General features: G+C 52.6%; 1 protein-coding gene across 3 annotated transcripts in view; it reads right to left on the reverse strand.

Annotated features, from left to right (window-relative positions):
* DSCAML1 (DS cell adhesion molecule like 1) overlaps positions 1-25,908 on the reverse strand; it is a 378,285-nt gene that overhangs the window by 83,460 nt on the left and 268,917 nt on the right. For 2 of the 3 annotated variants that reach the window (XM_030918019.1, XM_030918020.1), the window contains exons 4-8: positions 21,525-21,671; positions 13,604-13,882; positions 9,994-10,269; positions 7,295-7,591; positions 5,319-5,591 (exon numbers count right to left, since the gene is read on the reverse strand). In XM_030918019.1, the coding sequence (XP_030773879.1) occupies positions 5,319-5,591; positions 7,295-7,591; positions 9,994-10,269; positions 13,604-13,882; positions 21,525-21,671 (1,272 nt within the window). Of the gene's footprint in view, positions 1-5,318; positions 5,592-7,203; positions 7,592-9,993; positions 10,270-13,603; positions 13,883-21,524; positions 21,672-25,908 lie in introns of those variants that run through there. The other variant, XM_030918021.1, reaches the window with a different exon arrangement.

Consider the following 25,908-nt stretch of genomic DNA (forward strand, 5'->3'; position numbering starts at 1 on the left):
GGCACATGCTCCCGGGCATACGGCAGAGGCTGGATGGAGCGGTGCTGAAGCTCAGCATTGAGCGGCTAGGGAAAAAGGAGGGAGGGAGGGAGGGAACGTGAGCATTTGGGGGAGAGGGTGTTTGTGCGTGGGTGGGTGTGTCCCTCTTCCACTTGTCCTCCACAGGAGCCTGGCACCACCTCCCTGTCCTGGTCCTGCTGAGCATGAGCAGAAAGCACCTCTTGCCCTTGTTTTGGCTCAAGAAGCCCTCAGAGGCTCAGATGTAGGAATGGAGATGTTTCTTCACGGAGCCAATGCCAAGGGGCCCCTGTTGTAGCCCTGCCTTCCTAGTTAATTAAACATTCAGCCTGCAGGCCCAGAGATGCTTTTGTGCTACATTATTTTTCAGCTACAGGGGGCCCTAAAGTCACCACATCTAGGTTTGGTCTGCGTGCCCTCCTTTTAGCATCCTGCCAAGGATCTCTCTGGATGACCAGAGACAAATACCTGCCTCCCCTGCAGCCTGGCTCTCCTCTGCCAGCCAGTGTCACATATGTCAAGGCACACACAGCCCCGAAAGCACCCTCCACCCTCCCTCTTCCCTGCTCCTCCCACTTTGCTGGGCCACAGTAGACTCCCTTGGGCAATATTTCATATGGTACCACCTGCAACCACCTTTTGGGCTCAGGAATGTTGCCTTACGGGAGGGCCCTGGTAGTCAACACACTTGTGTATGTGTAACTGCTGGCATGCATGTATATGTGTGTGTGCTCAAGTGTGAATGGGCTAATGTGTTAATTTGCTGCACGTGCATGCAATACGTACCAGGGTGCACACGCACGAGTGCTCACACACAGGTCTCTGCACACATGTGCATGCATGTTGAGTATGTGCTCCTGTTTTTAGCTTAGTGTTTGAAAAATTCGTTAGAAGACAAGCAGTCCCAGAAGGAATGGAGTCAGCAGTTGTTTTTCCAGCTCATGGAGCAGCTTGGGTTTCAGCCCCACCCTGGCTGCTGACCCTTGGCCTCACAGAGCTGGGGTGGGAGACTTCCAATTTTATCTCACATTTCCGGTGCTCTGTCCCCCCCGTCCCTGCCCCCCACTTGCCCTTTTCTACTTTCTAGCTCTCTGCTCTGAATCTTGGGTGGGATGCACTTCCTAGTCGGGCAGCAGCAGTGGGGTCTGGAGAGCTGCCCCCAGGCCCCTACCCTTTTCCCCCTGCAAGTCAGGGCCCCTGCCATGCCCACGGGCACCTCCTCCACCTCCCTCCTTGGGTAGTTCTTGGAACAGCGCATCCGCTAATCAAGCAGTGTGATCATAATCAGCTCTGATGGTTCTTCTGCAAAAGTGCATTCTAATGAGGTGGGAGAGGGAGTCAGGGAAAGAATGGGGATGAGGGGGCCCGAGCTTTTGGAGTGGTGGGGACATGTCCCAGAGCTCCTCACACCAATGCTGCTTCTTGGTCTAGAGAGAAAACAGGTGACTACACCCCTCTCAGGGCTGGATTTCTGGGATTTTTCAGACCCTGAGGGTGGGGAAGGGGGAAGGTGTGCATACAAGCGTGTGTACACACACACATACACATATGCCTGCTATGCACAGCTTATGCTGGGTGCTGGGGATTCACACGTAGCCAGGGCATGGACTCTGTCCTCTAGGATCACACACACACACACACACACCCCTCCCACCCCCACCTTCCCTCCCTCTCCCTGGGCTGCAGAGACACTGTCGCTCAGCACCATCACAACAGGCCCAGCGAGTCGCTGAGACAGAATGCATCAGATTCAATTCATTAGGACTGATCACTCCCTGAATGGGGCTGAATAATTGATGAACAGAAGCAGCTTTCAGGATGTTCCGAGTCCTCTGAGGCCCGCTGCAGCCCTGTTATTATTTTTTTTTTTAAGCCAACAAACCCGACCAAATGCTCGCCAGTGAGGGCGGGCGAAGGGAGCGGAGCAAAGGTTAGATGTTTTAATATGTGATGTTTACACTGTAAACTCTCAGTCCACTGCTTGTAGGGGAAATGGATACAGGCGGCCCAGCCCCGTGATGCTGCTTAAAGGAGGGAGGCTGAGCTGTATACACAGCCACCAAGCTGATTTGTCCCAGATGTCGGGGAGGGGGAATGTGGCCTGGGGGATGTGAAGTCCCTGGTGGCATGACAAGGCCCCTGGGCTGGGCAGAGAAAGTGGCCAGGATGCCCTTGCACGTGGCTCCCGTGCAACAGCAGGGAAACGGGTGTTTGGCTGTGAGGGTCTTTTCTCTCCTCCCAGGCCTCAGATGGCCACAGTGAGGTTTCCTAGTAAGTCCTCAAAGTAGACTTTGCGAGTCCACTTTTAGCCGGGAGCAGTGGCTCACGCCTGTAATCCCAGCACTTTGGGAGGCCAAGGTGGGTAGATTATCTGAGGTCAGGAGTCCGAGACCAGCCTGACCAATATGGGGAAACCCCATCTCTATTAAAAATACAAAAATTAGCTGGGTGTGGTGGCGTGGGCCTGTAGCCCCAGCTACTCAGAAGCCTGACACAGGAGAATTGCTTGAACCCAGGAGGAGGAGGTTGTAGTGAGCCGAGATCACGCCACTGCACTCCAATCTGGGTGACAGAGCAAGACTCCGTTTCAAAAAAAAAAAAAAAAAAAAAAAAAAAAAACAGAAAAACAACAACAACAACAACAAAAGAGAGCCCACTTTCCTGGGCTCAAAGTGAGGTTTCCTAGTAAGTCACTCCAACTCAGCCTAATGGCTCGGTTTCAGTTCAAAGCACACACTGTCTGGCACTGTGACGGGTGTTGGGCACACGAGAGGCGTGTGACTCCGCTCCTGTGCACTGATGGCAGGAGCTCGGGGAGAAGTCCCCACCCAGACTTCCACTGCCACTGTTCAGTAATTCTGGGGGCCACCAGGCCCTTCCACCGGATGCCCAGTGTTATCACATGCTCGAGGGTCCCCCACAAATGCTTCCTCTTCCCATGCGTCCCTCTTGCTGCCGACAGTGTGTCTGTTTCATGTCACTTCCAGTCTTGGGCAAAGCAGTAGTCAGGGCGTCCCCAGGGCCCTTCCCCACTGCCAGGGCCCCTTACCAGGCCTGGACCCCTCTTCTCTTTTTCTTCCTTCCATGAGCCTCCTGCTTGCTTTCCTCCCCTGGTCAACGCTATCCCTCCCTCTCTTCCCTTGGGGATACAGAGGGGGTTCTCCCCAGCTTCCCCTCCCTACTGCCCTGGGGTGACATAGATGTTCAGGAGAGGGAAGCCCCGTGGTGACAGGGCCCTCAGAGTTCTCAAGGACTCTTGTCTCTTCCACACCCTCCCTGGCAGTCCCAGCAGCTCTATGTCTTCATTCCTAAGGCAGCGCATGGAGCAAACGGTCCTCCCTCCAGCCTGTCCTTTCCCTGGCTCAGGGCCATTCTCAGTTGGGCCCAGGTTCTGGAGTTATGCAGACCTGGGAAAGATTCTGACACCAGATGACAATTTACTTAACTTTTCTTTTTTTTTTTTTTTTTGAGATGGAGTTTCACTCTTGTTGCCCAGGTTGGAGTGCAATGGCATGATCTAAGCTCACTGCAGCCTCCGCCTCCCAGGTTCAAGTGATTCTGCCGCCTCTGCCTCCCAAGTAGCTGGTATTACAGGCATGTGCCACCACACTCTGCTAATTTTGTATTTTTAGTAGAACCGGGGTTTCTCCATATTGGTCAGGCTGGACTCAAACTCCTGACCTCAGGTGATCTGCCCACCTCGGCCTCCCAAAGCGTTGGGATTACAGGCATGAGCCACTATGCCCGGCCTTACTTAACTTTTCTATGCCTCCACTTTCTGCCCCCAAAACTGGGGAGGAAATGTTACCTGCCTTAGCTGAGTGGGCAGCTGTGGGGTCGAAGACAGCAATACACGTGGAGCATGGAGCACTGTGAGGGGTGCACAGTGCGCCTGCTGCAGTGACAGTGGCAGATCATTATCCCCATCGCAGCCTGCTGCGATAGCCCAGGATGGTGGCTGGAGACCCCTAGACCTCCCTTCCTCCCAGGCGGAGCCCCAGGCTGAGGTCTTCATGCTTCTGGAACCTCAGGCTGAAGAGGACAACCTGTCTGCATATCCTCCCCAGGCCTGAGCCCACCCTGGCTCTTCACAAAGAGACATAAGCTCTTCAGCCATCATAGCCATGACTGACTCGGTACCCAATCCCTGCAGCCTGGTTTTCACTGGCTTCTCCTTAGTCAAGCCTGGGGGTATCCACCTCCCCAGCCTGGCCCCAGAGCAACCAGGCCACCCTCCTCTCACACACCATCCAGACAGTCTCCAGGTCTGTCAGTCCCAAAGAATATATTTGGGGGCTTCGAAGACCTTCACAGCCCCAGAACCAAGGAGACATCATCATTGACTTACATGCTCATGTATTTGCTCGTTTATATTCACTCATTCATTTGATCCACAGACTTAGTGAGTGGCTACCCAGTACCAGGCATGAAATACAGACCTCACCCAGGTGGGTGTCAAGGGCCCAGGAGGGAGGAAGCTTTTTTTTTTTTTTTTTTTTTTTTTGACACAGAGTTTCACTCTTGTTGCCCAGGCTGGAGTGTAATGGCTCACTCTCGGCTCACTGCAACCTCCACCTGCCAGGTTCAAGCAATTATCCTGCCTCAGCCTCCCAGGTAGCTGGGATTACAGGCATCTGCCACCACGCCTGGCTATTTTTTGAATTTTTAGTAGAGACAGGGTTTCACCATCTTGGCCAGGCTGGTCTCAAACTCCTGACCTCATGATCCGCCCGCCTCGGCCTCCCAAAGTGCTGGGATTACAAGCGTGAGCTACTGTGCCTGGCCTGAGGGAGGAGGTTTTTAAGCACCACCCAGCACTTTCCAGGCCTGAAGCAGTACTAGAAAGTGGAAGGGTGTTCCCAGTCCTGTAGAAGCAGCCTGTGTACTGTGTATCCCACAGGGAGTCAGGGCTCCAAGTGTGCTCTCTCAACCCTGGCCTCCTGTTCCCGGTCTCTTGTGTGGGCCTACTGAGCTCCTGGGGGCAGAGGCCCCATGCAGCCCATCTCTGGCCTGGCCTCTCTCCCAGAAGGCAGCCTGCCTCCTCTGTCTGTAATTGACCCCCTCGTGCACCTGGGGTGTGTGCTGTCTCGTTCTGCAGCCTGAGGAGGAACCCAGATGTAGAGGAACTCATGGTCTGTGTCCACCCACAGTCTTCTGCCCTGCTCCCTTTTTTCTGAATGCCAAGCTGGGGCCTCTCTTGCTCAGGATTGCCTATTGTTGTCTGAGTCCCACCTGGGGAGGGGCCCACGCATGCTGGGTGGTCAGGCGGGCAGGGGCCCTGGCTGGTGAGGAAGGCCTACCTTTGACAGCCACGTGAACGCTCTGGCTGATGGAGAGCTGGGGCTGGATGAGGACGCTGCACAGGTACTCCCCCTCGTCCATGCCTTTCTGCACGTCAGTCAGCTTGAGGGTCCCGTTCTCAAACACCACCTGGCGGTGGTTGTCCGGCAGCAGCAGGGCATCCTTGTACCACTTGATGGAGTAGTAGGGATAGCCAATGACCCTGCAGTTGATAAGGGTGTCCCGCCCGGCGACTGCTGTGATGTTCCGCATGGCCCGGATGCTGGGGGGTCCTGGGCAGGAGTCAGGAGAGAGGAGGAGGAGGAGAGGGGCATGTGCTGCCGTCAGCCAGGGACAGCCGGGCACCACCCTGCGTTGCTCTTCTCAGGCACTCAGCCCCTGAGACTTTCAGGGGGCGGACATTTGGTGGGGGCACAGGGATGCCTTTTTACAAAGCTACAGACAGGGGCTGGAATTGGGGGGGTGCCCACAGTCTCTCCAGGACTCACTGTTACTAGCTTCAGAGAGTTGCAAACAGACACAGTCTATACACGCCTGGGCCAAGAGCCATTCCCCTAGTGAGACAGGGATAGGGCCAAGCTGCAGCCCCACCAAGAAGTGACTGGGATTTGGGAGGGCAAGTTACTCAGTGATGGGGAGATTAAGATTTTGGGATTAAAGTGGAAAGGTAGAGATTTTGTTGTTTCCATTCTACTTGCTTATTTTGATCTCTTACCCAAAAGGAATTTAAGTTAACTACTTAAAGACCGCAGGAGGGTCTCGCCAGGTGAGCTGATGACTTTCAGTCAACAAGTAAATATGTATTGTAGGCCCCTGGGAAGGAGCTGTGAAAGGGGTGCTGATAGTGCTGGCTGGGGAGAGAGAGTGTCCTGGGCTGGGCCTGCTGGGCAGATGGCAGTCTAGGGGTTAGAATGGGAGTTCAGAGGCTACCAAGCAAGACAGTGCTCCACAGGGCACAGGGTGCACTCTGGGCTTCAGGTCCCCATCTAGAACAGGAGGGGCCCGACTGGGAAATCTTCCAGGGCCCTGCATCTCTGTCTCCTTTGCAATTCAGAGGAGAGATCAGGAGGGTGGCCAGATGGGAAACCCGCACTTCTGTGGGGGGTCCAAGGCCTGGCACAGGCAAATTTAACATGAAACTCCATCTTTGCTCCTTTTCCTACCCCTATGGCAACCAGGAGTGCCCCTGGATCAGTGCCCCTTCCCTTCCTGCTGTCCCCCTGCTCCTCTGCCCTGGGGTCAGGGGTCACCAGTAGGGTCAGATGAAGACCAATCAGACCCCACGGGGCTACAAAGAGCTTCAGAGAAGGCTGTGTTCTCACCACAGTGACTTGGAGAACTGAGATGTGGGACGATGTCCCTGAGGGCTCCTTTCCCCACTCTTGGAGGATGCCTGCCTTGGGACACCCCCAGCCAGGCTCAGCCTCTTACTCTTGACGGTGTGAGCCTTGTGGGAGAAGATGATGTCCTGGCTCCTGGTTGCTCACACCTCCTGGAGCATTTGGGGGGCTGGCTCAGTGGGAAGACACAGGGAGCACAGCTTGGGTGGGCACCCATGTTAAAGGCCAAGCCTGGTCCCCAGCCCCTGCCCTGTTTTGCCCTTACGAGGCCCTGGTGGGGCTGGCAGATACCAGCAGGTGTTTAGCATACTTAGGCCCCAGAGATATTTGGTGGGGAGGAATGGGCTAGAGGGTAGGAGGAGGGGCTGGGCAGGTTGGATTTCTGGAGAGGAGGAAGGAGGAGGGGAATGGGGAGGTGAATGAGGGTGACCTGTACCAGACACACACACGCACACAAGAATGGATGATGGCGCTTGAGGAGGGCAGGGAAAGGGGACGAGGGAGGGGAGAGAGACCTCTACTAAAATCAAAATGACGATTAATAATAAGTACTAATCAGCACAAGAATAATGGTAACCACAGAGATGGCAAAGGAACTCAAAAACCTATTCTGATATTTAAATGTAGACAGGCACCTCTTACGTTTATTCGCGCCTGATATTCAGCACTGCCCACCGAGTTCCGCGCGGTGCACCGGTACACGCCCCCGTCGCGGATCTGGGGGCCTGTGACGTTCATGTGGCTGATGGTGGTGCCGTCCGACATGGTGTACTGGTTGGTGCGGTGGCTGCCATCCCGCACAATGGGCTCGTCGTCGAGGGCCCAGGTGACCGTGGGGGGTGGGGCGCCCTTGGCCGCACACATCAGTGAGAACTGTTCCCCGGGGTTGACCACCTTCTCGCTGAAGGACGAGACGATGCGGGGCGTGCCGTCTGCAGGGAGCGAGGAGCCCCTTCAGGGTCACCAAGCCACGGAGAGATCGTCCCCCCAGCCACCCCACCTCAGCAGGGGAGGAGGCAAAAAGCAGCCGTAAGAGCAAAAAAGAACTTTTGTGTACATCAGTTCTGCTATCCACAGCCCCAAGTGGTGCCAGTTGCTGCTGTACGTGGATTCAGGCTGTAGGGTTTGCATCCTCCCTCAATCACTTATTAGCTCTGGGTCTTTGGGCAAGTGGCTTAACCTCTCTGAGTCTTTGTCTCTTATGGAGGGAGGATGGGGATAACAGCAATCATGTTTATACCCACCTCATGGATATTCTGAGGATAAAATAATTAATGCATTTCAGATGCTTCACACGGCACTTTGTAATTTCTTAATAAATGCTGGTTCCTCTCAACTCTTCCTCTATTAATAAAGACACAAGCTCAGAAGTTAACTGCTTAGAACTACATATGGAACCGCCTGGCCCTGTGGAGTCTGATTCCAGTTCCCTCTGTGTGGGACCTCCGGAGGGGGTGGTGCTGCTGCAGGCCTGTTAGCATAAGGCCTTAAGTCTGAGGCTGAAAGTGCACAGAGGCAGTGGCAGTGAGGGGTCTTGGCCCGGGCTTAAGTCTTGGCTAACAGAATAACCTTGGACAAGACAATTAACCTCTGTGCCCTGGCTTCTTCACGTGGAACACGGGGATGTAATTATTAACCCTGGCCATCCTTCTGCACAGGATCGTTGAAAAGGATTAAAATAGGCATTAAGTACTTTAAAAGTAGGCCAGGCACGGTTGCTTATGCCTGTAATCTCAGCACTCTGGGAGGCTGAGATGGGAGGATTGCTTGAACCCAGGAGTTTGAGACCAGTCTGGGCAATGTAGGGAGACCGTGTCTCTAGAAAAAAATGTAAAAAAAAAAATAGTCAGGTGTGGTGGCACATGCCTGTAGTCCCAGCTGCTCAGGAGCTGAGGCAGGGAGGATTGCTTGAGCTCAGGAGTTTGAGGCTGCAGTGAGCTATGATTTCATCACTGCACTCCAGCCTGGGCAGCAGAGCAATGAGACCCCGTCTCTAAGAAACAGAAACAAGAAACAAAAAGGAAGACAAATGTTTGTGTGGTCGGGGTGAGGAGTAAGGGCTTAGGTTCCTGGGTGCCTCACACCTTCAGGGAGTGTGGACCCACAGGCCGTGACGGGGACACCTGGGGAGGATCCCAAACCTGTGGGGCTTGCTTGGGTTTGGCTGGCATCTTTGTTATGACAAACCCCTGGAAGGAACAGAATTCTGTTGTGTTTGTTTTGGTGGCAATGAAGGAGGAGGTGGGGAACCATTAACCTTGTCTGTAAGGACAGGGTTTCTGCCAGCCCCCACTGCACCTTTGTACAAATGAGAAAGTGGTGCCTCCTCTGTGTGGACACAGCCTAGTGCCAGGGCTCATGGCTTGGAAAATGAGGTGCAGGCTGGATTTCAGTCCTCACCTACCCTCTTGGCTGGGCAACATGTGTAGTGAACAACTGAACAACCATACGCAGATGTGCTGGGTAAGGAACCCTGGGTGGTGGCAGCTTTAAAGGAGGAGAGAGAGAAACAACCAGGTAAAACCCAGGATGTTGGTGAGACACAGAGCCTGCCTTGAAGAGGTCTCAGGCAGGGAGAGGAATTGCAAGTCCAGAGGTTATTGGCACTCTTCCAGCCTCTGAAGGCTCCTCTAATACTGAAATTCTAGTAATTTCTGAGGGCAGAGACAGTATAGTATGATGGTTAAGAGACCTGAACTCAAATCTCTGCTCTGTCCCTTGGGCAGAGCTGTGTCACCTAGGGCAAGTGACCAAAGCCGCATTTTCCTCAAGAGCAAAATGGGTAACATCATTAAAAAAAAAAAAAAAAGGCCTCAGCCCAGGCGGGAGGATCACTTCACCCCAGTTCAAGACCAGCCTGAGTAACATAGTGAGACTCTGTCTCTACAAAAAAAGAATAATGATAAATAAATAATAATAATAAAAATAAATAAATACATAAAAAATTATCCAGGTGAACAGAATAACCTTGGACATTAGCGTGGTGCAAGGTGGTCCCTGCCCACAGTCCTAGCTACTTGGGAGGCTGAGGTGGGAGAATTGCTTGAGCCAGGGAGATTGAGGCTGCAGTGGGCTGTGATCGCACCACTGTTCTCCAGTCTGAGAGACAGAGTGGGACACTGCCTCAAAAAAGAAAAAAAGAAAAAAAGAAAAAAAATATTTAACTATAAAAAAGGACCTCCACACAGGGCCTTTAGGGTGAGATGGTGCATGGGCCTGGTGTGTAGTGAGCACTGGTTTAACGCCTCCTGGCATTGCTCCCACCTCAGCAGGAGGGAGGGCATGAGTTTGGCAGCCCTAACCTGCCCCACCATGTCCTGGCGCCCCAGCTCACCCTCGAGTGCAATGATGGCAAAGTCCTGGGCGGTCTGGGTCTTGCGGGTGGCGAAGCACTGGTAGGCCCCAGAATGGCTCTTCTGGGCCGAGGTGATGAGCAGCGTCTCGTTGCTGAGCCCGCGGATGGAGATGGCCTCGTCGGGCAGCACCAGCTCCGTGTTGCGATACCAGCGGATGGTGAACTCCGGGGAGCCCGTCAGGGCACAGGAGAGGATGACCGTGCTGCCAATGCCGGTCTTCAGCTTCTTTGGTGTCAGGGTCACGTGAAGGGGATCTGGGCCAGGCCAGGGAGATGTGAGGGAGAACGGGGGGGAGGAAAGAACAAAAAAAGGGCTAACTGTGAGTGGAGTGTGGCTCGGGGCAGTCAGGGGCCACGAAAGGCCCAGGTTCTGCCTCCAGACCCCTTGTGTGGACTGGGACTAGGGAATTCCTCACGCTAGTCCTCAGTTTACTCATTTGTTAAATGGCAGGCTCAGACTGAGGGATCTCTTGGTACTTGTTCTGATGGCCTGTGCTCCCCTGAAACGTATCCCTGTGCCCGGTGAGAGCATGAGGCTTCCTCTGGCTCACTGAGGAGGGTGGAGACTTGACTGGCTCATTATCCTCCCTGCCACCCATCTCAGAAACCAGGGGGGCACCCTTGGCCCAGCAGGCTGTCTCCCATACTTGCAGAGATAACCCATTGCTATGTGCTGCTGGTCTGATTTCCTCTAGATGGATCTGTGGACCCCCTGCTCGGCATCGCCCTGCATCACCCCACTGCAGGCCTGGAGCTCCCAACCTGGATCCACATGGCAGTACCTCCCTGCTTCCCCCTAGCTGTTCTCCATGCTGCAGCCGACCACTCGCTGCTCAGAACTTCCATGAGTCCAAACAATTCAGCATGGCATCTGAGGCCCTCAAGGCCCTAAGGGCCTGACTCTAGGGGTTCAAAGGGGTTCCGTTGTCACCAAAGCCATAGGTCTTTAGAGCACCAGCAACCTGCCTGTGATTTCTGCATACCCTGGGCTGTTTCTGGCCCCAGGGCCTCACCTAGAGCATTCTTTGCCTAATTCTTACTCATTCTTCACATGGTATCACCTCTTCCAGGAAGCCTTCCTGGACATAACTCCCTCTCCCAGGTTGGGCTAAGTATCCCTCCTCTACCCTCCCCGTATATAACTCACACCACACTAAGCACCTTGTCTCTTTGTCACCTCTTTTGTGTCTGTCTCTCTCTCCCTCTGGACTGTGGGCTGCTTGAGAGCAGGGTGACATCTCTCAGCTTCATCAGCCTACCATGACCTGAGTCATTACTGATGGTCTAACTGGCTTAGCAAGCCATTTACAAGCTCCAAACTGACCTCTCCTTGATCTCTATGGGCTAGAGGTTCTGTATGTGGGCTCAGGCTCCCTGTATAGCTTGGTACCCCAAGTGAGGAGGCCTGCAGGAGAGAGGAAGATTGCAAGCTCATGTGGGCTGGGTATAGCCAAAGCAGACATGACTGCATGCTTGGTTCTCCCTGCTCATTTCCCAGAGCCTCTGCCTGCTGTCCAGGAAATGTCAGTGCACACTGAGGCAGGTGGCGTCCTGCTCATCCCAGTCACCAGCTGGAGCTCCCAGTGCTCTGCCAGCCACTGTCTCCTCACTGCTCCTGCATGGGCTTGGTGCAGGTTGGGTGGGGGCCTTTGTGGAGGAGTAGGGGCATATGGAAAGCATTGCTTTCCTCTCCATGAACCTGGCAGAGAGAGGCTGTAGAGAGGTTAGAAGATGGAGAAAAGTCACGTTGATTCCCCTTGAACCTTGGTGGTCCAAACAAGCCCACTGTGGGGAGGGGTAGGGGGTTGGGGATCAGAGAAGATGCACTCAGGGTCAGCGTGGGCATGTACACATCTGGAGGCGGTGACTTGCTGTACATCTGTGAGAGTGTACTTGGATATGGGCATGTTACTGTGAAGGGATTGTGTAGCTGTGTATGTGTATGGGCACCGTATATGTATGCATGTGTACATGGGGAGGTGGGCAGGTACATTTTCAACATGTGTGCCTGTGTCTGTGTGTGTCTCCGCTTGCCTGCAAATACTGGTGCTGGAGCTGTGAACACTGCATTTACCTACAGGAAGGTTTGCTAATTTTCCAAGGATTTGAGGGTATGTTGCCCTTCTGACCTATTGAGAGAGAGAGACAGAGAGAGAGTATGTGTAGAGCAGGAGGGTGGGAAGGAGGTGAAGGTAATATTGGAATAAACTTTTTCAGACAGTACGTAGGGCAGGAAGGGAGGTGCCAATCCTGATCCTCTGTCTGCTCTGCTGTCCAGGGCTTGTTTATATGAGAGGAACCCCCAGGTCCCTGAAGTAGGGCTTTCAGTATTTTAACCTAAGCATTTGTGCCATGCACTGCCATTCCAGAGCATTTCTTGGGGCTCTTTCTGTTCTTTCACCTTGACAGTGAATTTGTGTTGGGAGGGCACTTTTCTGGGCACACTCCAAATCTCAAGACTCTCTTGACGGCAAGGAAGACTAGGCCCAGGAGTGGGCTCTGAGGTGGTTCTCTGGTCAGCCTGAGGGTCTGTAGCCCTGCTGCCCTATGTTTGCAATGGGTGGGAGGTGGGAGAAGAGTTTCTTTGGTCAACCAGGATGGGAGGTGGGATCACCTCTGGATGGTCTCTTTCCACTGCCCACATTTAATGACCCTCAAGATGCTGTCGGTAATGACAGCCTCATTCCTGTCCCATGAGACATGGCATTTCCTCAAGGGTCTCCAGATCCCAGCCCCACTGCAGCCTAGAGAGCAGGGAACTCAGAGTCAGACTCTTGGCGTTGGAGCTGGAAGGAACCTCTTCATTTCACAGATGGGAACCCTGAGACTGGGTCACACAGGAGTGGACAGAGGTGGGGTGGGGGAAGGGATGAGCTGGGCCTCACAAATCCTCATCCAGAGTGCTTTCCAGGGCATTCGCCCATCTGCTTCTACCCTCTCTGCCTACCTTGGGGGCTTCTCAGCGGCGGGGGTATGCTAAGGCCTTGGACCCCAGAAGGGGCAGGAGGAGGAATAGGAAGGGACCAGGGTTGACATCCAGCTGGAAGGTCCTGGCAGAGATGATTTGCTTGTTTATGGCCAGTTTCTGATCTGATTAATCTGTGCCCCTATCAATGATTGTTAAACATCCTGAATGTCACCCTAGGATTGGGATGTATGTCCTCTCTAGTGGATTGACAGCTGCCTCGCTTCCCTTAGTTCAGATACTGCCTCCCTACAAGCCCGGAAGCCCTGCCCTCATGGTGAGCACATCACCATCACCCTCCTCATCCCACTGGAGCCTCACGACCTCTGGGAGGTAGGAAGGCTAGGACCGCTTTCCCATTTTACAGACAATGGCACTGAGCTGATGGTCATGGTTATGTGGTTTGCCCAAAGTCAGTTGCTATCGGCTAATACCAGAAACAAAAGGCAGGCCACCTGATTTCAAACCAAGCGCTTTTCCAGGACACCAGACTGCCTTCCCCAGTCAGCCAGTGTAATTCCCAGGGCCTGGTCAGAGACAGGTCCAGCTGTGCACACTCCTCCCCCGACCCCGGCAGTGCTCTCAAAGGTTACTGGGGCTGCAGAAGAGGCTTCCCCGACTCACCGATGACCGTGAGGATGCCGGTGGCCTCTGCTGAACCGAAGGTGTTGGTGACCTCACAAATGTAGGTGCCGCTGTCCTCGGTCCGCAAGTCACTGATGGTCAGCCCCGTGATGCGCTTGGTCCAGCGGCTGTCAGCTGGGAGGGGCCGGCCATCCTTGAGCCAGCGGATGGCAGGGATAGGGTAGCCCGAGGCGGTGCAGGGCAGCTCCACAGTGTGGCCGGCCCACACTTCCTGGGAGTGGAAGCCATCCAGGATGGTGGGGATGGACTCGGCAGGGTCTGGAAGGCAGAGAGGGTCGGCAGCCCTGGCCAGCCCTGGGTGGGATGAAGCAGGGCTGGGGGAGGGAAGGCAAGCACCCAGACAGAAGCCTGCTGCCCACTGGCGCCCATAGCAAGTAGTTTCTAGGGCGGCTCCAGAGGAACGTTTCAGGGAGGGTGCACTGTGACTTCTGTGCTCAGGCCAGACTGAGCCCCAGACAACCTCGACTGGGATTCCCAGCAGGGGCTGGGAGGAGGAGAGAATATGATGGAGTTCAGGACTAGAGTGACAGACAGAGAGACAGATGGAAGAAGCGGGGAAGAGAGCAAGACAAGCAGGGAGGGAGAGGGTGTGCGTGAGAACTCCTTTCCCACGGAGAGTCCCTGGGTTCTTTTATTTTTGAGATGGAGTCTCGATCACTCTGTTGCCCAGGTTGGAGGGCAGTGGTGTGATCTTGGCTCACTGCAACCTCCACCTTCCAGGTTCAAGCAATTCTCCGGCCTCAGCCTCCCAAGTAGCTGGGCCTACAGGCACACACCACCATACCCAACTATTTTTTGTACTTTTAGTAGAGACAGGGTTTCATCATGTTGGCCGGGCTGGTCCCGAACTCCTCACCTCAGGTGATCCACCTGCCTTGGCCTCCCAAAATGCTGGGATTACAGGCCTTGGCCACCATGCCCAGCTGTGTCCCTGTATTCTAGCCCAGGCTCTAGAGCAGTGATGTGTCATGATGTCTCAAGTTTGCAATTCATAGTATCTCTCTGGGCCTACTGGGAGATGGGAGGATGATCTATTTGTTCCTGCTCTGTCTTCTCTTGCCTGAACTCTGGAAAGACTCAGAAATGACCAGTTCATTTCTACCAGAGCCTAAAAGGATTCAGAAGCCCCAGCAGTCACCTGTGACAATCCTATATTTTGCATTCCGAAACCAAGAAAAACCAGTAACTAGGAGACCTGCGACCTGAAGCTGCAGAAAACCACAGCCCCTGCGGGCAGGATTCTGTATGCAATGCCCAGGCATTTCTGAGTGGTGTCCTGTCAGCCCTCTCAGGCTCGTTCCCACCCTCACCCTCCAAGGCCTCTCTGGATTTCCTGCCCCTGGGGGACCTCCTCCCACTTTAAATCTCACCAGGATCCCCCTCACCTACACAACACAGCTCCACTGCTTATCCTGAATGCCAAGGCCTTCTATGATCTGGGCCAACGAGTCGGCCTGGCCTGCCTACACTGTCCCCTGTCTCCACGGAACCTTGCAGTGGTGTGCTGGGTCACCTGGGTCACCTGGATGCCCAGCCAGCCTGCTCTGCCTGGCCAGCTTCTACTCCTCTTTCACAAACCAGCTTAAATGTCACCTCTTCCGGATGCCTCCCCCAGACCACTCTCAATGACTCCCACAGATTTTTCTTTTCCTTTCATTTTATTTTCAAAGAACTCCCCGTTATTTTTATTTTTATTTATTTATTTTTTGAGACAGAGTCTCGCTCTGTTGCCCAGGCTGGAGTGCAGTGGTGTGATCTTGGCTCACTGCAAACTCTGCTTCCCGGGTTCAAGCAATTCTCTGCCTCAGCCTCCCGAGTAACTGGGATTACAGGCGTCTGCCACCATGTCCAGCTAATTTTTGTATTTTAGTACAGATGAAGTTTCACCATCTTGGCCAGGCTGGTCTTGAACTCCTGACCTTGTGATCCACCTGCCTTGGCCTCCCAAAGTGCTGAGATTATAGGCATGAGCCACCGCGCCCAGCCCCAGAACTCTCCCTTATTTTAAAATAAATGTTTTATTAATAGGTCAGGCATAGTAGCTCATGCCTGTAATCCCAGCACTTTGGGAGGCCAAGGTGGGAAGATCACTTGAACCCAGGAGTTGGAGACCAGCCTGGGCAACATAGTGAGATCCCATCTCTGCCAAAACACACACACAGACACACACACACACACACACACACACACACACACATGACTATAGTGCCAGGTGTGGTGGCACAAGCCTGTGGTCCTGGCTACTCAGGAGGCTAAGTTGGGAGGATCAACTGAGCCAGAGATGTGAGGCTGCAGTGAGCTATGATTGTGCTACTGTATCCCATCCTGGGCAACAGAGCAAGATCTTGTCTCAAAAATAATGATAATACTAATACTCATACTAATAAAAGCCTTAAAAGTGTTTTAACAGATAAAATAGATAATATATGCACTTGGCAAAACTTCAGAAAATATAGAAGAGCATGTCATAAAGGGAGTCTCCCCATCTCCCCACCCTCCTGCCCTCTGCAACCCCACGTGGCTCTCCAGAGGTAGCACCCATCAGCACTGCCCCTTCCAAGGGCAGTCAGCACCTGGAAGACTGTGAGCTCCTCAAGGCAGTGTTAAACCACTACTGTATCTCCCCAGGCTGCTGAACCACAAATGTCTAGGGAGGATGAATGAGGAACTCGGGCATGGGCAGGCCAGTAGTCTGATTTTTCTGGATAGAAATCCACATTGCAGAACTGTATAGACTTGTGGAATTATAGAGCTGGCTTAGGGAGCTTGAAGCATGAAGAGATGAGGATGCTGAGACCAGAGATGTACAGGGACCTGCCTGGGATCACACCATGGAACTAAGATCAGAAGCCAGGTCTCCCCGACCCTTGTTCAGTAAATGGTATCTGAGATGGATTAATCTAAAATCTTAAATTTTGCTTAAGAGTGGTTAGTGGTCCCTTCACTAACGGGCACTTTCCTCTGCCCTCAGCAATTGCCCCAGAGAGGGGTTGGGGTGAGAATTCTCCTCTCTAGGGGAAAGATCTCTGTTCTCTTCCCACCTTCCAGCGCTCGTCAGGGGCTGCCTGTGGGCTACAGAAGGAGCCCGGACTGGGAATCAGGCTCTCCAGAGGCTCTCTCTGACCCAGTGCCTGGGTCACTGAGAAACCCTGTGACCTTGGGCAAGTTTTGTGATCTCCTAGAGCCCGAGTTTCCCACCTGCCCTGGTACAGGTGATAACATTGCCTCCAGACCTCACAAGGCCGTTGCAGGCAACCAGTGGTATAGGTGTGTGGAAGTGTCTTAGATGCTCAATCTGCCTGCAGATGCGCGGGACGATTACTATCTAGAGCCCACGCGCCCTGCCTGCCAGATTCTGTGGCCTCTTCTCCCACCCCCAACCCGGTGGGAATGGCTGGGATAAACAAACCCGGTGCCAGGGAAGAATTATTCAATGTGACACTTAATTGATGCAAAATACACAAATTCCGCGGCACACCGCAGAATTTACAAGCGGAGGGGCCATCAGGGTGGTGGAGGAAGGGGCGAGGGGAGGGAATTAATCACCGAGGCTCAGGCGTGAAATTAAATTCTGAGGGAAAGAAACCTCTTTCATTACTCCAGAGCAGAAGTAAAATGCTGCGGTGTGTACGCAGCGACAGCCTGGGGGGACTGGGCGCTGCTAGCACTGAGGCAGGGCTGGGGGAGACAGATGGTCAGGCCTGAGAAACTGCTGGGGGTGCACTGGAGCTAAGCTGGGCTGACTGGGGGTCTGAGACGCCCTGGGGTGGCTGCTGGGAACCCCCACGGCCAGGTGAACGGCATTGCTATGGTTAGGTGGTTAAGGCACCGCCAGGAGCATGGCTTCTGCACCTGGCTCTGTCCTTTGTGAGCTAGGGGATCTGATTCCAGTTCTTCAGCCTCTCTGACCGCTGGTTTCCTCCTTTATAACTGCAGATGACAATGCCCATCCCACTGAGTTGTTGTGGGGACGCAGTGAGTTAATACACCTGAAAGCACTTTATAAGCTCTAAAAAAGCACCTAGATGTATGGAATGATTATGATTAGGTTGTATTTTGTGGAGGCACAGACTATTCTTGCAACTGCCTCTGCGACTCGGAAAATACAGAAAAATGAAAGTTGCCCTTCTTCCCCACCCCTATGCCTTGGGAAGGTAGTAGGAATAACAATGTAGCAACAACAGAACAACCACTGAGGATAATAGTAGCAGCTACTGTCTGTCCACAGCTTCCTGTGTCAGGCACTAGCTAAACTTTTTATAGGCAGTATTAATTAATAATTATTATTTATTAAATAATAAATAATTATTCATTATTAAATAATAAATAATTATTCATTAAATAATAAATAATTATTCATTATTAAATAATAAATAATTATTCATTATTAAATAATAAATAATTATTCATTATTGAATAATCCACTGTCACCCAGGCTGGAGTGCAGAGGCACGATCTCATGATCTTGGTTCACTGCAACCTCTGCCTCCCTGGTTCAAGCGATTCTCTGCCTCTGCCTCCCGAGCAGCTGGGATTACAGGTATGTGCCATCACACTCGGCTAATGTTTGTATTTTTAGTAAAGATGGGATTTTGCCATGTTGGCCAGGCTGGTCTTGAACTCCTATCCTCAAGTGAGCCACCTGCTTTGGCTTCCCGAAGTGCTAGGATTACAGGCCTGAATCACCACGCCTGGCCTTTCTTAATAGGAGATATTCTGTTTCATTCTCACAGCAACCCAGTAGGAGTACATTTTGTTACTCCCATTTTCCGGATGAGGCAGCCGAGGTTTGGAACATTATTTTAGGCCAGGCTGCACAACTAGTGAGGGTTGAGGCGGAGATGGAAAGTTTGGCTTAATTCATAACTGCTGTCTTAACAATACACCTCGTTAGCTCTCCCCACCCCCAGCAACTGTAGCACTGAGTGCTGAAGAGACCACACAGGTGGTTCCTGTTCTCATGAACTGACCACCTCCAATGCACTGCCATTTGTACCATTCTCAGCCGCAACAAGCCCCAGGAGCTCTCGGGGCCCTGGCCTCTAGAGACTGAAACATCTCAGCAGACACTCGTGCCCTGCCTCTCTCTGGGGCGTGATCTCCACCCTCAGCTCTGGGGAGTGGATTCCAGTGCAGTGGGGAGGGGCGGGTGAGCCAGAGGCAGGCTCTGGGCTTCCCAATGCCAACCCCCTAGGCATTGCTTGCTCCAGTATCAGTTGCATTTTTGCCGAGACAAGCAGCTTGCGGATCGCCTTGTCTCATCCCATCACATCAGGGCCCCGTGTCACTGCATGGGCTCCCTCCCTGGAGCCCCCTTGCTCGCTTCCTTTGTCTCTGTGCATGTCTCTCTGTTCTGCCTTTCCCCTGCCCCATGCCAATCTCTCTTTGTGCCAGGGCCTCTCTCGTCTGTCTGGGTACCGTCCCATCTTCATGCCCGCTTTTCTGTTTAGGCTTTATCTGTGAGTCTCCTCCCCCTCGCCCTTCTCCCGGAAGCTGGTGGTGAAAGAGGAGGGGAAGAAGGGCTGGCATGGCCTCCAGTTCAAAGAATGTCTCTTTCTGAGGAACTCCTGCCTAGTGCTCCCAAAAGCTAGAGGTCCAACCAGGAGACTAGAGGATGAAGGGGCCAAATATTCGCGGAGGAGAAGGGAGCAGGCCTGAAGGAAGGGGATTTCTGTGTCTTTCCCACATTGCAGGATAGGCATGCAAATGAGATGCAAAACACCATACAAGTCCCTGTCATTTTGAGGCGAGCCCTTGGAAACTGGGCTGTGGATTCCAAAGTCAAGCCACAAAGATGGGGCCGCACGGAGCAGCCTCGTCCCCTACCCTTATGACAGCATGGTTTCCCTTGGCATTGATTAATGCCATAAATATTTACTTGGCACCTACTGTGTGTTAGGCACAGGGCCAGGCGCTGAAGACACAGGGGTGAATCGGGAGCCGGGTTGTTGCCCTCCCAGCTCCTGATCTCCTGGCCTTGCCCCACATGTGACAGATATGTGGAAGGGGTCCTGGAGACTGTCATCTGTGGGTCAGGGCAGAGCTCATCACCAAACCACCAAACTCAGGGCAGAGCTCTGAGGGCCAGAGGCAGATAGAATCAGAGCAGCCACCTAGACGGGTTCCTTTTCCAGAGGCCTAGAGAGGCTGCGAGATTTCATGAGTTTAATCCCAAAAGCCAGGTGTTCTGACTTAGTGTTCATCCCCTTTCCAAAAACTCCAGTCTCAAGACAGAGATTTTCAACTCACAACCCACAAACGGTTAGGAGGTTGTGAAATCCCTTTGGTGAGTTGTGGCTGGCATTTAGAGAAATCAGAATTAGATAGAATAGAATAGAAAATTTCAGGCGCCTTGCAACAAGCATGGTAGAAAATGCCAGTGCGTATTGCGCAGGCCATGCTAAGAATGTCTGTCTGGGCATTGCGGTCAAAGGGTTTGGAAACCACTGTTCAGAAAGCCTTACTCGAGAGGTGCCTCTCTGTGACCTCAGCGTGGATATGGGCATTCAGCTGGTCCTGTAGGACCCTGAGGCCAGGGGTTCAGAGTCTGAATTCCGGCTATGCCTCCCACTGGTTAAATAGCTCTGGCTAGTAGCTTGGCTTCCGTAAGATTTGGTTTTCTCGTCTGTAAAAATAGGGGAAACAGCACTCACCTCACAGGGCTATGACGGTGCCTGACAGAAACAAATGAGGGAATCCCAGATACGCAGTAGGATTCAATAAACACCGGCTTCCATCCCTCCCGCGAAGCTATAATCACCCCAGAACAAGAATCCTTTATTCCGTTTAGAAATATTTTGTTTATAAATTATGTTCTGCCTGCTTTCAAATGTTGCGAGGTGGCCTATGACGAAACATACACGTGTACTCATTGATCAGATAGAATTCTCCAGCTAGGCGCGGTGGCTCACACCTGTAATCCCAGCACTTTGGGAGGCCGAGGCGGGCAGCTCACCTGAGGTCAGGAGTTCAAGACTAGCCTGGCCAACATGGTGAAACCCTGTCTCTACTAACACAAAAAATTAGCCGGGCGTCGTGGTGCACGCCTGGAATCCCAGCTACTCGGGAGGTTGAGGCAGGAGAATTGCTTGAACCCAGGAGGCAGAAGTTGCAGGAGGTGGAAGTTGCAGTTAGCCAAGATCAGGCCACTGCACTCCAGCCTCAGCAACAAAAGAGAAACACCGTCTCAAAAAAAAAAAAAAAAAAGAAAGACTGGCCGGGCGCGGTGGCTCAAGCCTGTAATCCCAGCACTTTGGGAGGCCGAGACGGGAGGATCACGAGGTCAGGAGATTGAGACCATCCTGGCTAATACGGTGAAACCCCGTCTCTACTTAAAAATACAAAAAACTAGCCGGGCGACGTGGCGGGTGCCTGTAGTCCCAGCTACTCGGGAGGCTGAGGCAGGAGAATGGTGTAAACCTGGGAGGCGGAGCTTGCAGTGAGCTGAGATCCGGCCACTGCACTCCAGCCTGGGTGGCAGAGCAAGACTCCATCTCAAAAAAAAAAAAAAAAAAAAAGAAAAGATAGAATCCTCAAAAGCACCTAGAGGCACGGAAATGCAACGCCCCCTCCCCGCCCCCCTGAAAAGCAACACTAATAGTTACTATGTTTGAGTATCCGATTTTATCTATGAGCTTCCTGACAGGAAAGGCAAAAAAAAAAAAAAAAAAAAAAAGGGAAAAAGAGGGTGAGTTTTGTAGCCCTCATTATTTGAAAATGAAAACATAGCAAAGAGGTCTTCCTTGGTGGTTTCAGTACCTGATTTCTTTAATCTCTTCCTCTGATTTCCCTGAGTACACAGGGGGCTCCTCCATCTGTGGTGGGACACACCAAGTTCCAGGGATGGCCTGGTGTCCTCCCTTCCCAGCCCGCCCTGTTCTCCCCAGGCTCTCTCCCCTACCTGTCACGGAGAGGCGTGCCCCATTGCTCTGCCGGGTCTCCCCGCTGTACTTGTGCTTGGTGATGCAGCGATAGGTAGAGAGGGCGTCCTCCTTCTGTACGTCAGAGATGTACAGCCCGCCATGGTAGGTAATAAAAAACCTGTTTTCTGGAGACACAATCAGGACATAGTTCATTACTTCCTGGTTTGGTACGGCCTCAGCAGCAGGGTAGTGTCTCTGACAGAGGAGGATTTTCACACACAAACAAAATGACAAATAGAAATGATAGTAATTGTTCCTTTCAGTGTAGATGCTCCAGGGTTTAACAGAAAGAAGCTGGGCTTTAGAGTTAGACTGAGAGCTGGGTCCTGAAACGGCTCTTCTACTTATGAGCTGTGTGACCTTGGAAAGTTACTTAACCTCTCTGAGCCTTATCTGTACAATAGAGTACAAATAATGGGGTGGGTGTACAGATTTAAGAAATGGTGCCAGGTGTGGTGGCTCACACCTGTAATCCCAATGCTTTGGGAGGCTCAGGCAGGAGGATCACTTGAGACCAGGAGTTGAAGACTAGCCTGGGCAATATGGCGAGACCCTGTCTATAAAAAAAGAAAAAAATTAAACAATTAGCTGGGTTTGGTAGGGCATGCCTGTAGTCCCAGATACTCGGGAGGCTGAGGCAGGAGGATTGCCTGAGCCCACGAGGTCAAGGCTGCAGTGAGTCGTGATCATGCCACCGTACTCCAGCCTGGGTGACAGAGTGAGACTCTTGTCTCTAAAAAAGTAAAAATAAAAAGAAGAATAAAGCATTTGGTGCAGAATAAGCACTCACTAAGTGAATATTAGTTCTCATCTTTCCTACCTCTTTGCAAGAGTTTGCAAAACTCTTTCATATTCCTTGCTTGTTGGCTTTTACAACTGTTTGAGATGCTAGCTCCATTTTACAAAGAAGGAAACTGACTGAGGCTTGTAGTAAAGTCACTGGCCCAGGTCATACAGCCAGGAAGTGGACTGGAACTTCTGACTCCCAGTTGTCCCTCTGTATGGAATTACACATAAGCCTCCATCCCCTTCTCTCAATTTAAATCATTTATTCACTCAACAAACGATTATCGAGGCAAAGTTATACTAGCATGGGGACAAGGAGGGGCAGATACACAGTAATCACTCAAACAGTTCTCAAGCACCCACTGTGCACAAGGCCGTGAAGGGGACAGGCACTGTGCTCTATGCTTCCTGCCACTGTTGCAGCCATCTCTGCCCTGACTGTTGGGACCTGGCAGGGGAGCAGGAAGCACAGGGGGCAGTCTACCCACGTTGCAGATTGCGACACAAGAGCCCCCCTTCCCATCCCAGAGGGGAAGTGGATTTCCTTGTCTAAGGTCCTAAAGCTCACCCTCACCTTGAGCCGATAAAGGCTGATTTAAAGGAGAAAACTGGACTTGAGGGTTGGGAAGGGGTTTGCACTAGACTCCCTAAGCTCATGGATGTGTCCTCCCACTGAGGCCAGACTAAGATGGAGAGGCGAGGCCGGGGGCGGTGGCTCACGCCTATAATCCCAGCACTTTGGGAGGCCGAGGCAGGCATATCATGAGATCAGGACATCAAGACCATCCTGGCTAACACGGTGAAACCCCGTCTCTACTAAAAATACAAAAAACTAGCTGGGCGAGGTGGCGGGCACCTGTAGTCCCAGCTACTCGGGAGGCTGAGGCAGGAGAATGGCGTGAACCCGGGAGGCGGAGCTTGCAGTGAGCCGAGATCGCGCTACTGCACTCCAGCCTGGGCAACAGAGCAAGACTCTGTCTCAAAAAAAGATGGAGAGGCGAACTCTGGGGTCCTCTGCCTCCTCTTTGGGGGTTTCCCAGGCAGGCCTCAAGGGCCCAGGCTGCCATTTCCACTGGTAGGGGTCTTGGAATCAGGATAGTGATAGTGACTTCAAAGCCGCAGGGGAAAGGGTCCTTCTGAACCCACAGGAAGAACCCGATAGCACCACATGTCAGGCTGGCAGAGGGAAACATTTTGGGCAATTCCATGCCCTTCTAGCCCTATTATTTAGAGGTCTGCTTCCTCCTACCTGAGGCCTAAGTGACATCCCCTCAGCCAAGATGAGAGCTTTGCTCCTGTGAGGAATATTCTGTGGTATCCCACCCATCTCCCTCCACCATCCCAAGCACAAGTCCAAGATTCTCAGCATCCGGAGGTGGGGACCTCGCCAAAGGGCATCTTCTGCCGCTGGAGGCTGTAGAACTGCAGGGCTGAAAAGCTGAGTGCGCGCGATGATATCTTTGACAAAGTTTCTCCAGCCTTCATTTGAATATCTCTGGGGCTGGGGAACTCCCTCCCTCACTCAGCAGCCCATTACAAAGTTGACTTTTTTTTTTTTTTTTGAGACAGAGTCTTGCTCTGTCGCCCAGGCTGGAGTACAGTGGTGCGATCTCGGCTCACTGCAAGCTCCGCCTCCCGGGTTCACGCCATTCTCCTGCCTCAGCCTCCCAAGTAGCTGGGACTACTGGCGTCTGCCACCACACCCGGCTAATTTTTTTTGTATTTTTAGTAGAGATGGGGTTTCACCGTGTTAGCCAGGATGGTCTCGATCTCCTGACCTCATGATCTGCCCGCCTTGGCCTCCCAAAGTGCTGGGATTACAGGCGTGAGCCACCTCACCTGGCCCCAAAGTTGACTTGTAGATCAGTCCTCCTTGGTGACCACTGATCTTCTTGGCGCTCCCGCCATGGGTCCTGCTTTGACTCACTGGTGCCCTGCTGAACCAGCCCAAACCCCTGTTCCTGACATACTCCCTCACACACTGGAAGGTGGCTGTGATGCCCTCTGAATTTTCCTCAGGGTTAACAGTCTTAGGATTTTATTTTCATTTTATGTATTTTTTGAGACAGACTGCCACTCTGTCACCCAGACTGAGTGCAGTGGTATGATCACAACTCATTGCAGCCTTGGCATGCTGGGCTCAAGTGATCCTCCCACCTCAGCCTCCCCAGTAGCTGGGACCACAGGCAGGCACCACCACACCTGGCTAATTAAACAAATTTTCTTGTAGAGATGAGGTCTCGCTATGTTGCCCAGGCTGGTCTCAAACTCCTGGATGCAAGGGATCCTTCTGCCTTGGCCCTCCAAAGTGCTGGGATGACAGGGATTTTATTTTTTTTAATATTTATTTAATGTAGTTTCACATAACTTCATCAGTTTGGTCTCTTGCTTCTGAATAAACTTTGGTTTATCTACAATTTCAATTGCCCCTCCCTCCCTCCTTTCTTCCCTCCCTCCTGCACATCTTTGTATAGGACTGGACCTACCATGTGCCAGACACTGTGCCCCACTTTGTGAGCCTCTAAGATTAGACTTAGCCCATCAGAGCAGAGTAGAGCAAGACTACCAACACCCAGCCTCTGGCTGCATCACCTTGTCATGGGGATGGTGTGGGAGGAGGGAGGCAGCTCTGTTATACTACTCTTCTTACAGTCAACTAAAGACCCTGGCCCTGTCTCTGGGAGCCGCTGCCATGCCACTTTCTCTCTCTCTGTCCTTGGACAGTGTTATGTGGGCCAGAGTCTGGAACTTCCCATTGATCCCGGTTGAGCTACATCTTGTTGGGGATCCTCCCAGGTGAGCACTTGGCCATCTGGCAGCCTGCCCATCTTCTGGAACCTGGAGTTTGTGGACACCCCGCTCTGCCTGGCTCCAGCACACAGATCACAGCTGGGCAGACCCCGCAACTAGGCAGACCCCCACTCAGGGCTGTGGGTGGGGACAAGAAGGATGGTGGAGGGCGCCAAGCCCTGCAGCTGGCTGTCAGAGAAGAACCGAGGAAACGTAGAGAAAGCTGGCTCCCCAATGGACTCTGCATGTGCCATTTTGTCTCCATGTTGTGACATCCCAAAGTCAAACGCAGAAGCTCTTCTGTAATTTATTATGTAACTGGGACTGGAATGCAGAACTACTGGAGGGTGTTGCTGCCAATCAGAAGTACCAGTGTCAGGAGGTAGTGATGGTGGGGTGAGGAAAAGCAGGAAAGACACAGAAATCAATGCCCACAGCCGACAGGTGCTCCAGCCCTGGGTAGCTAGGACCCCGTGCTCTTGCATCTCCCAGCACCTCAGGACAAACAGAGCACTTGGCCCTACGAGGATTTTAAACCAGGGGTGGGGGGTGGAGGGTGGGGGGCTGATGCTGCCTTGATGGTGGTGGGGAGCTAGGGTTTCTATAGCAACAAGCAGCTGCTGCATCTGATGTTTCACATCCTTCATTGTCCTCATTTTCCCCTCCCTCCCCCCTTCTTGTGCATATTTAATTGCAGTAACGTTTTCAGACACAGTGTTTTGCTCCTCCTGAAACAAAGGCAGGCTGCAGCCAGGGGGATGCACAGCGCGAGAGGGGAAGGAGAAA

Source organism: Rhinopithecus roxellana, chromosome 15 (assembly GCF_007565055.1).
Source record: "Rhinopithecus roxellana isolate Shanxi Qingling chromosome 15, ASM756505v1, whole genome shotgun sequence".
Lineage (NCBI taxonomy): Eukaryota > Metazoa > Chordata > Mammalia > Primates > Cercopithecidae > Rhinopithecus > Rhinopithecus roxellana.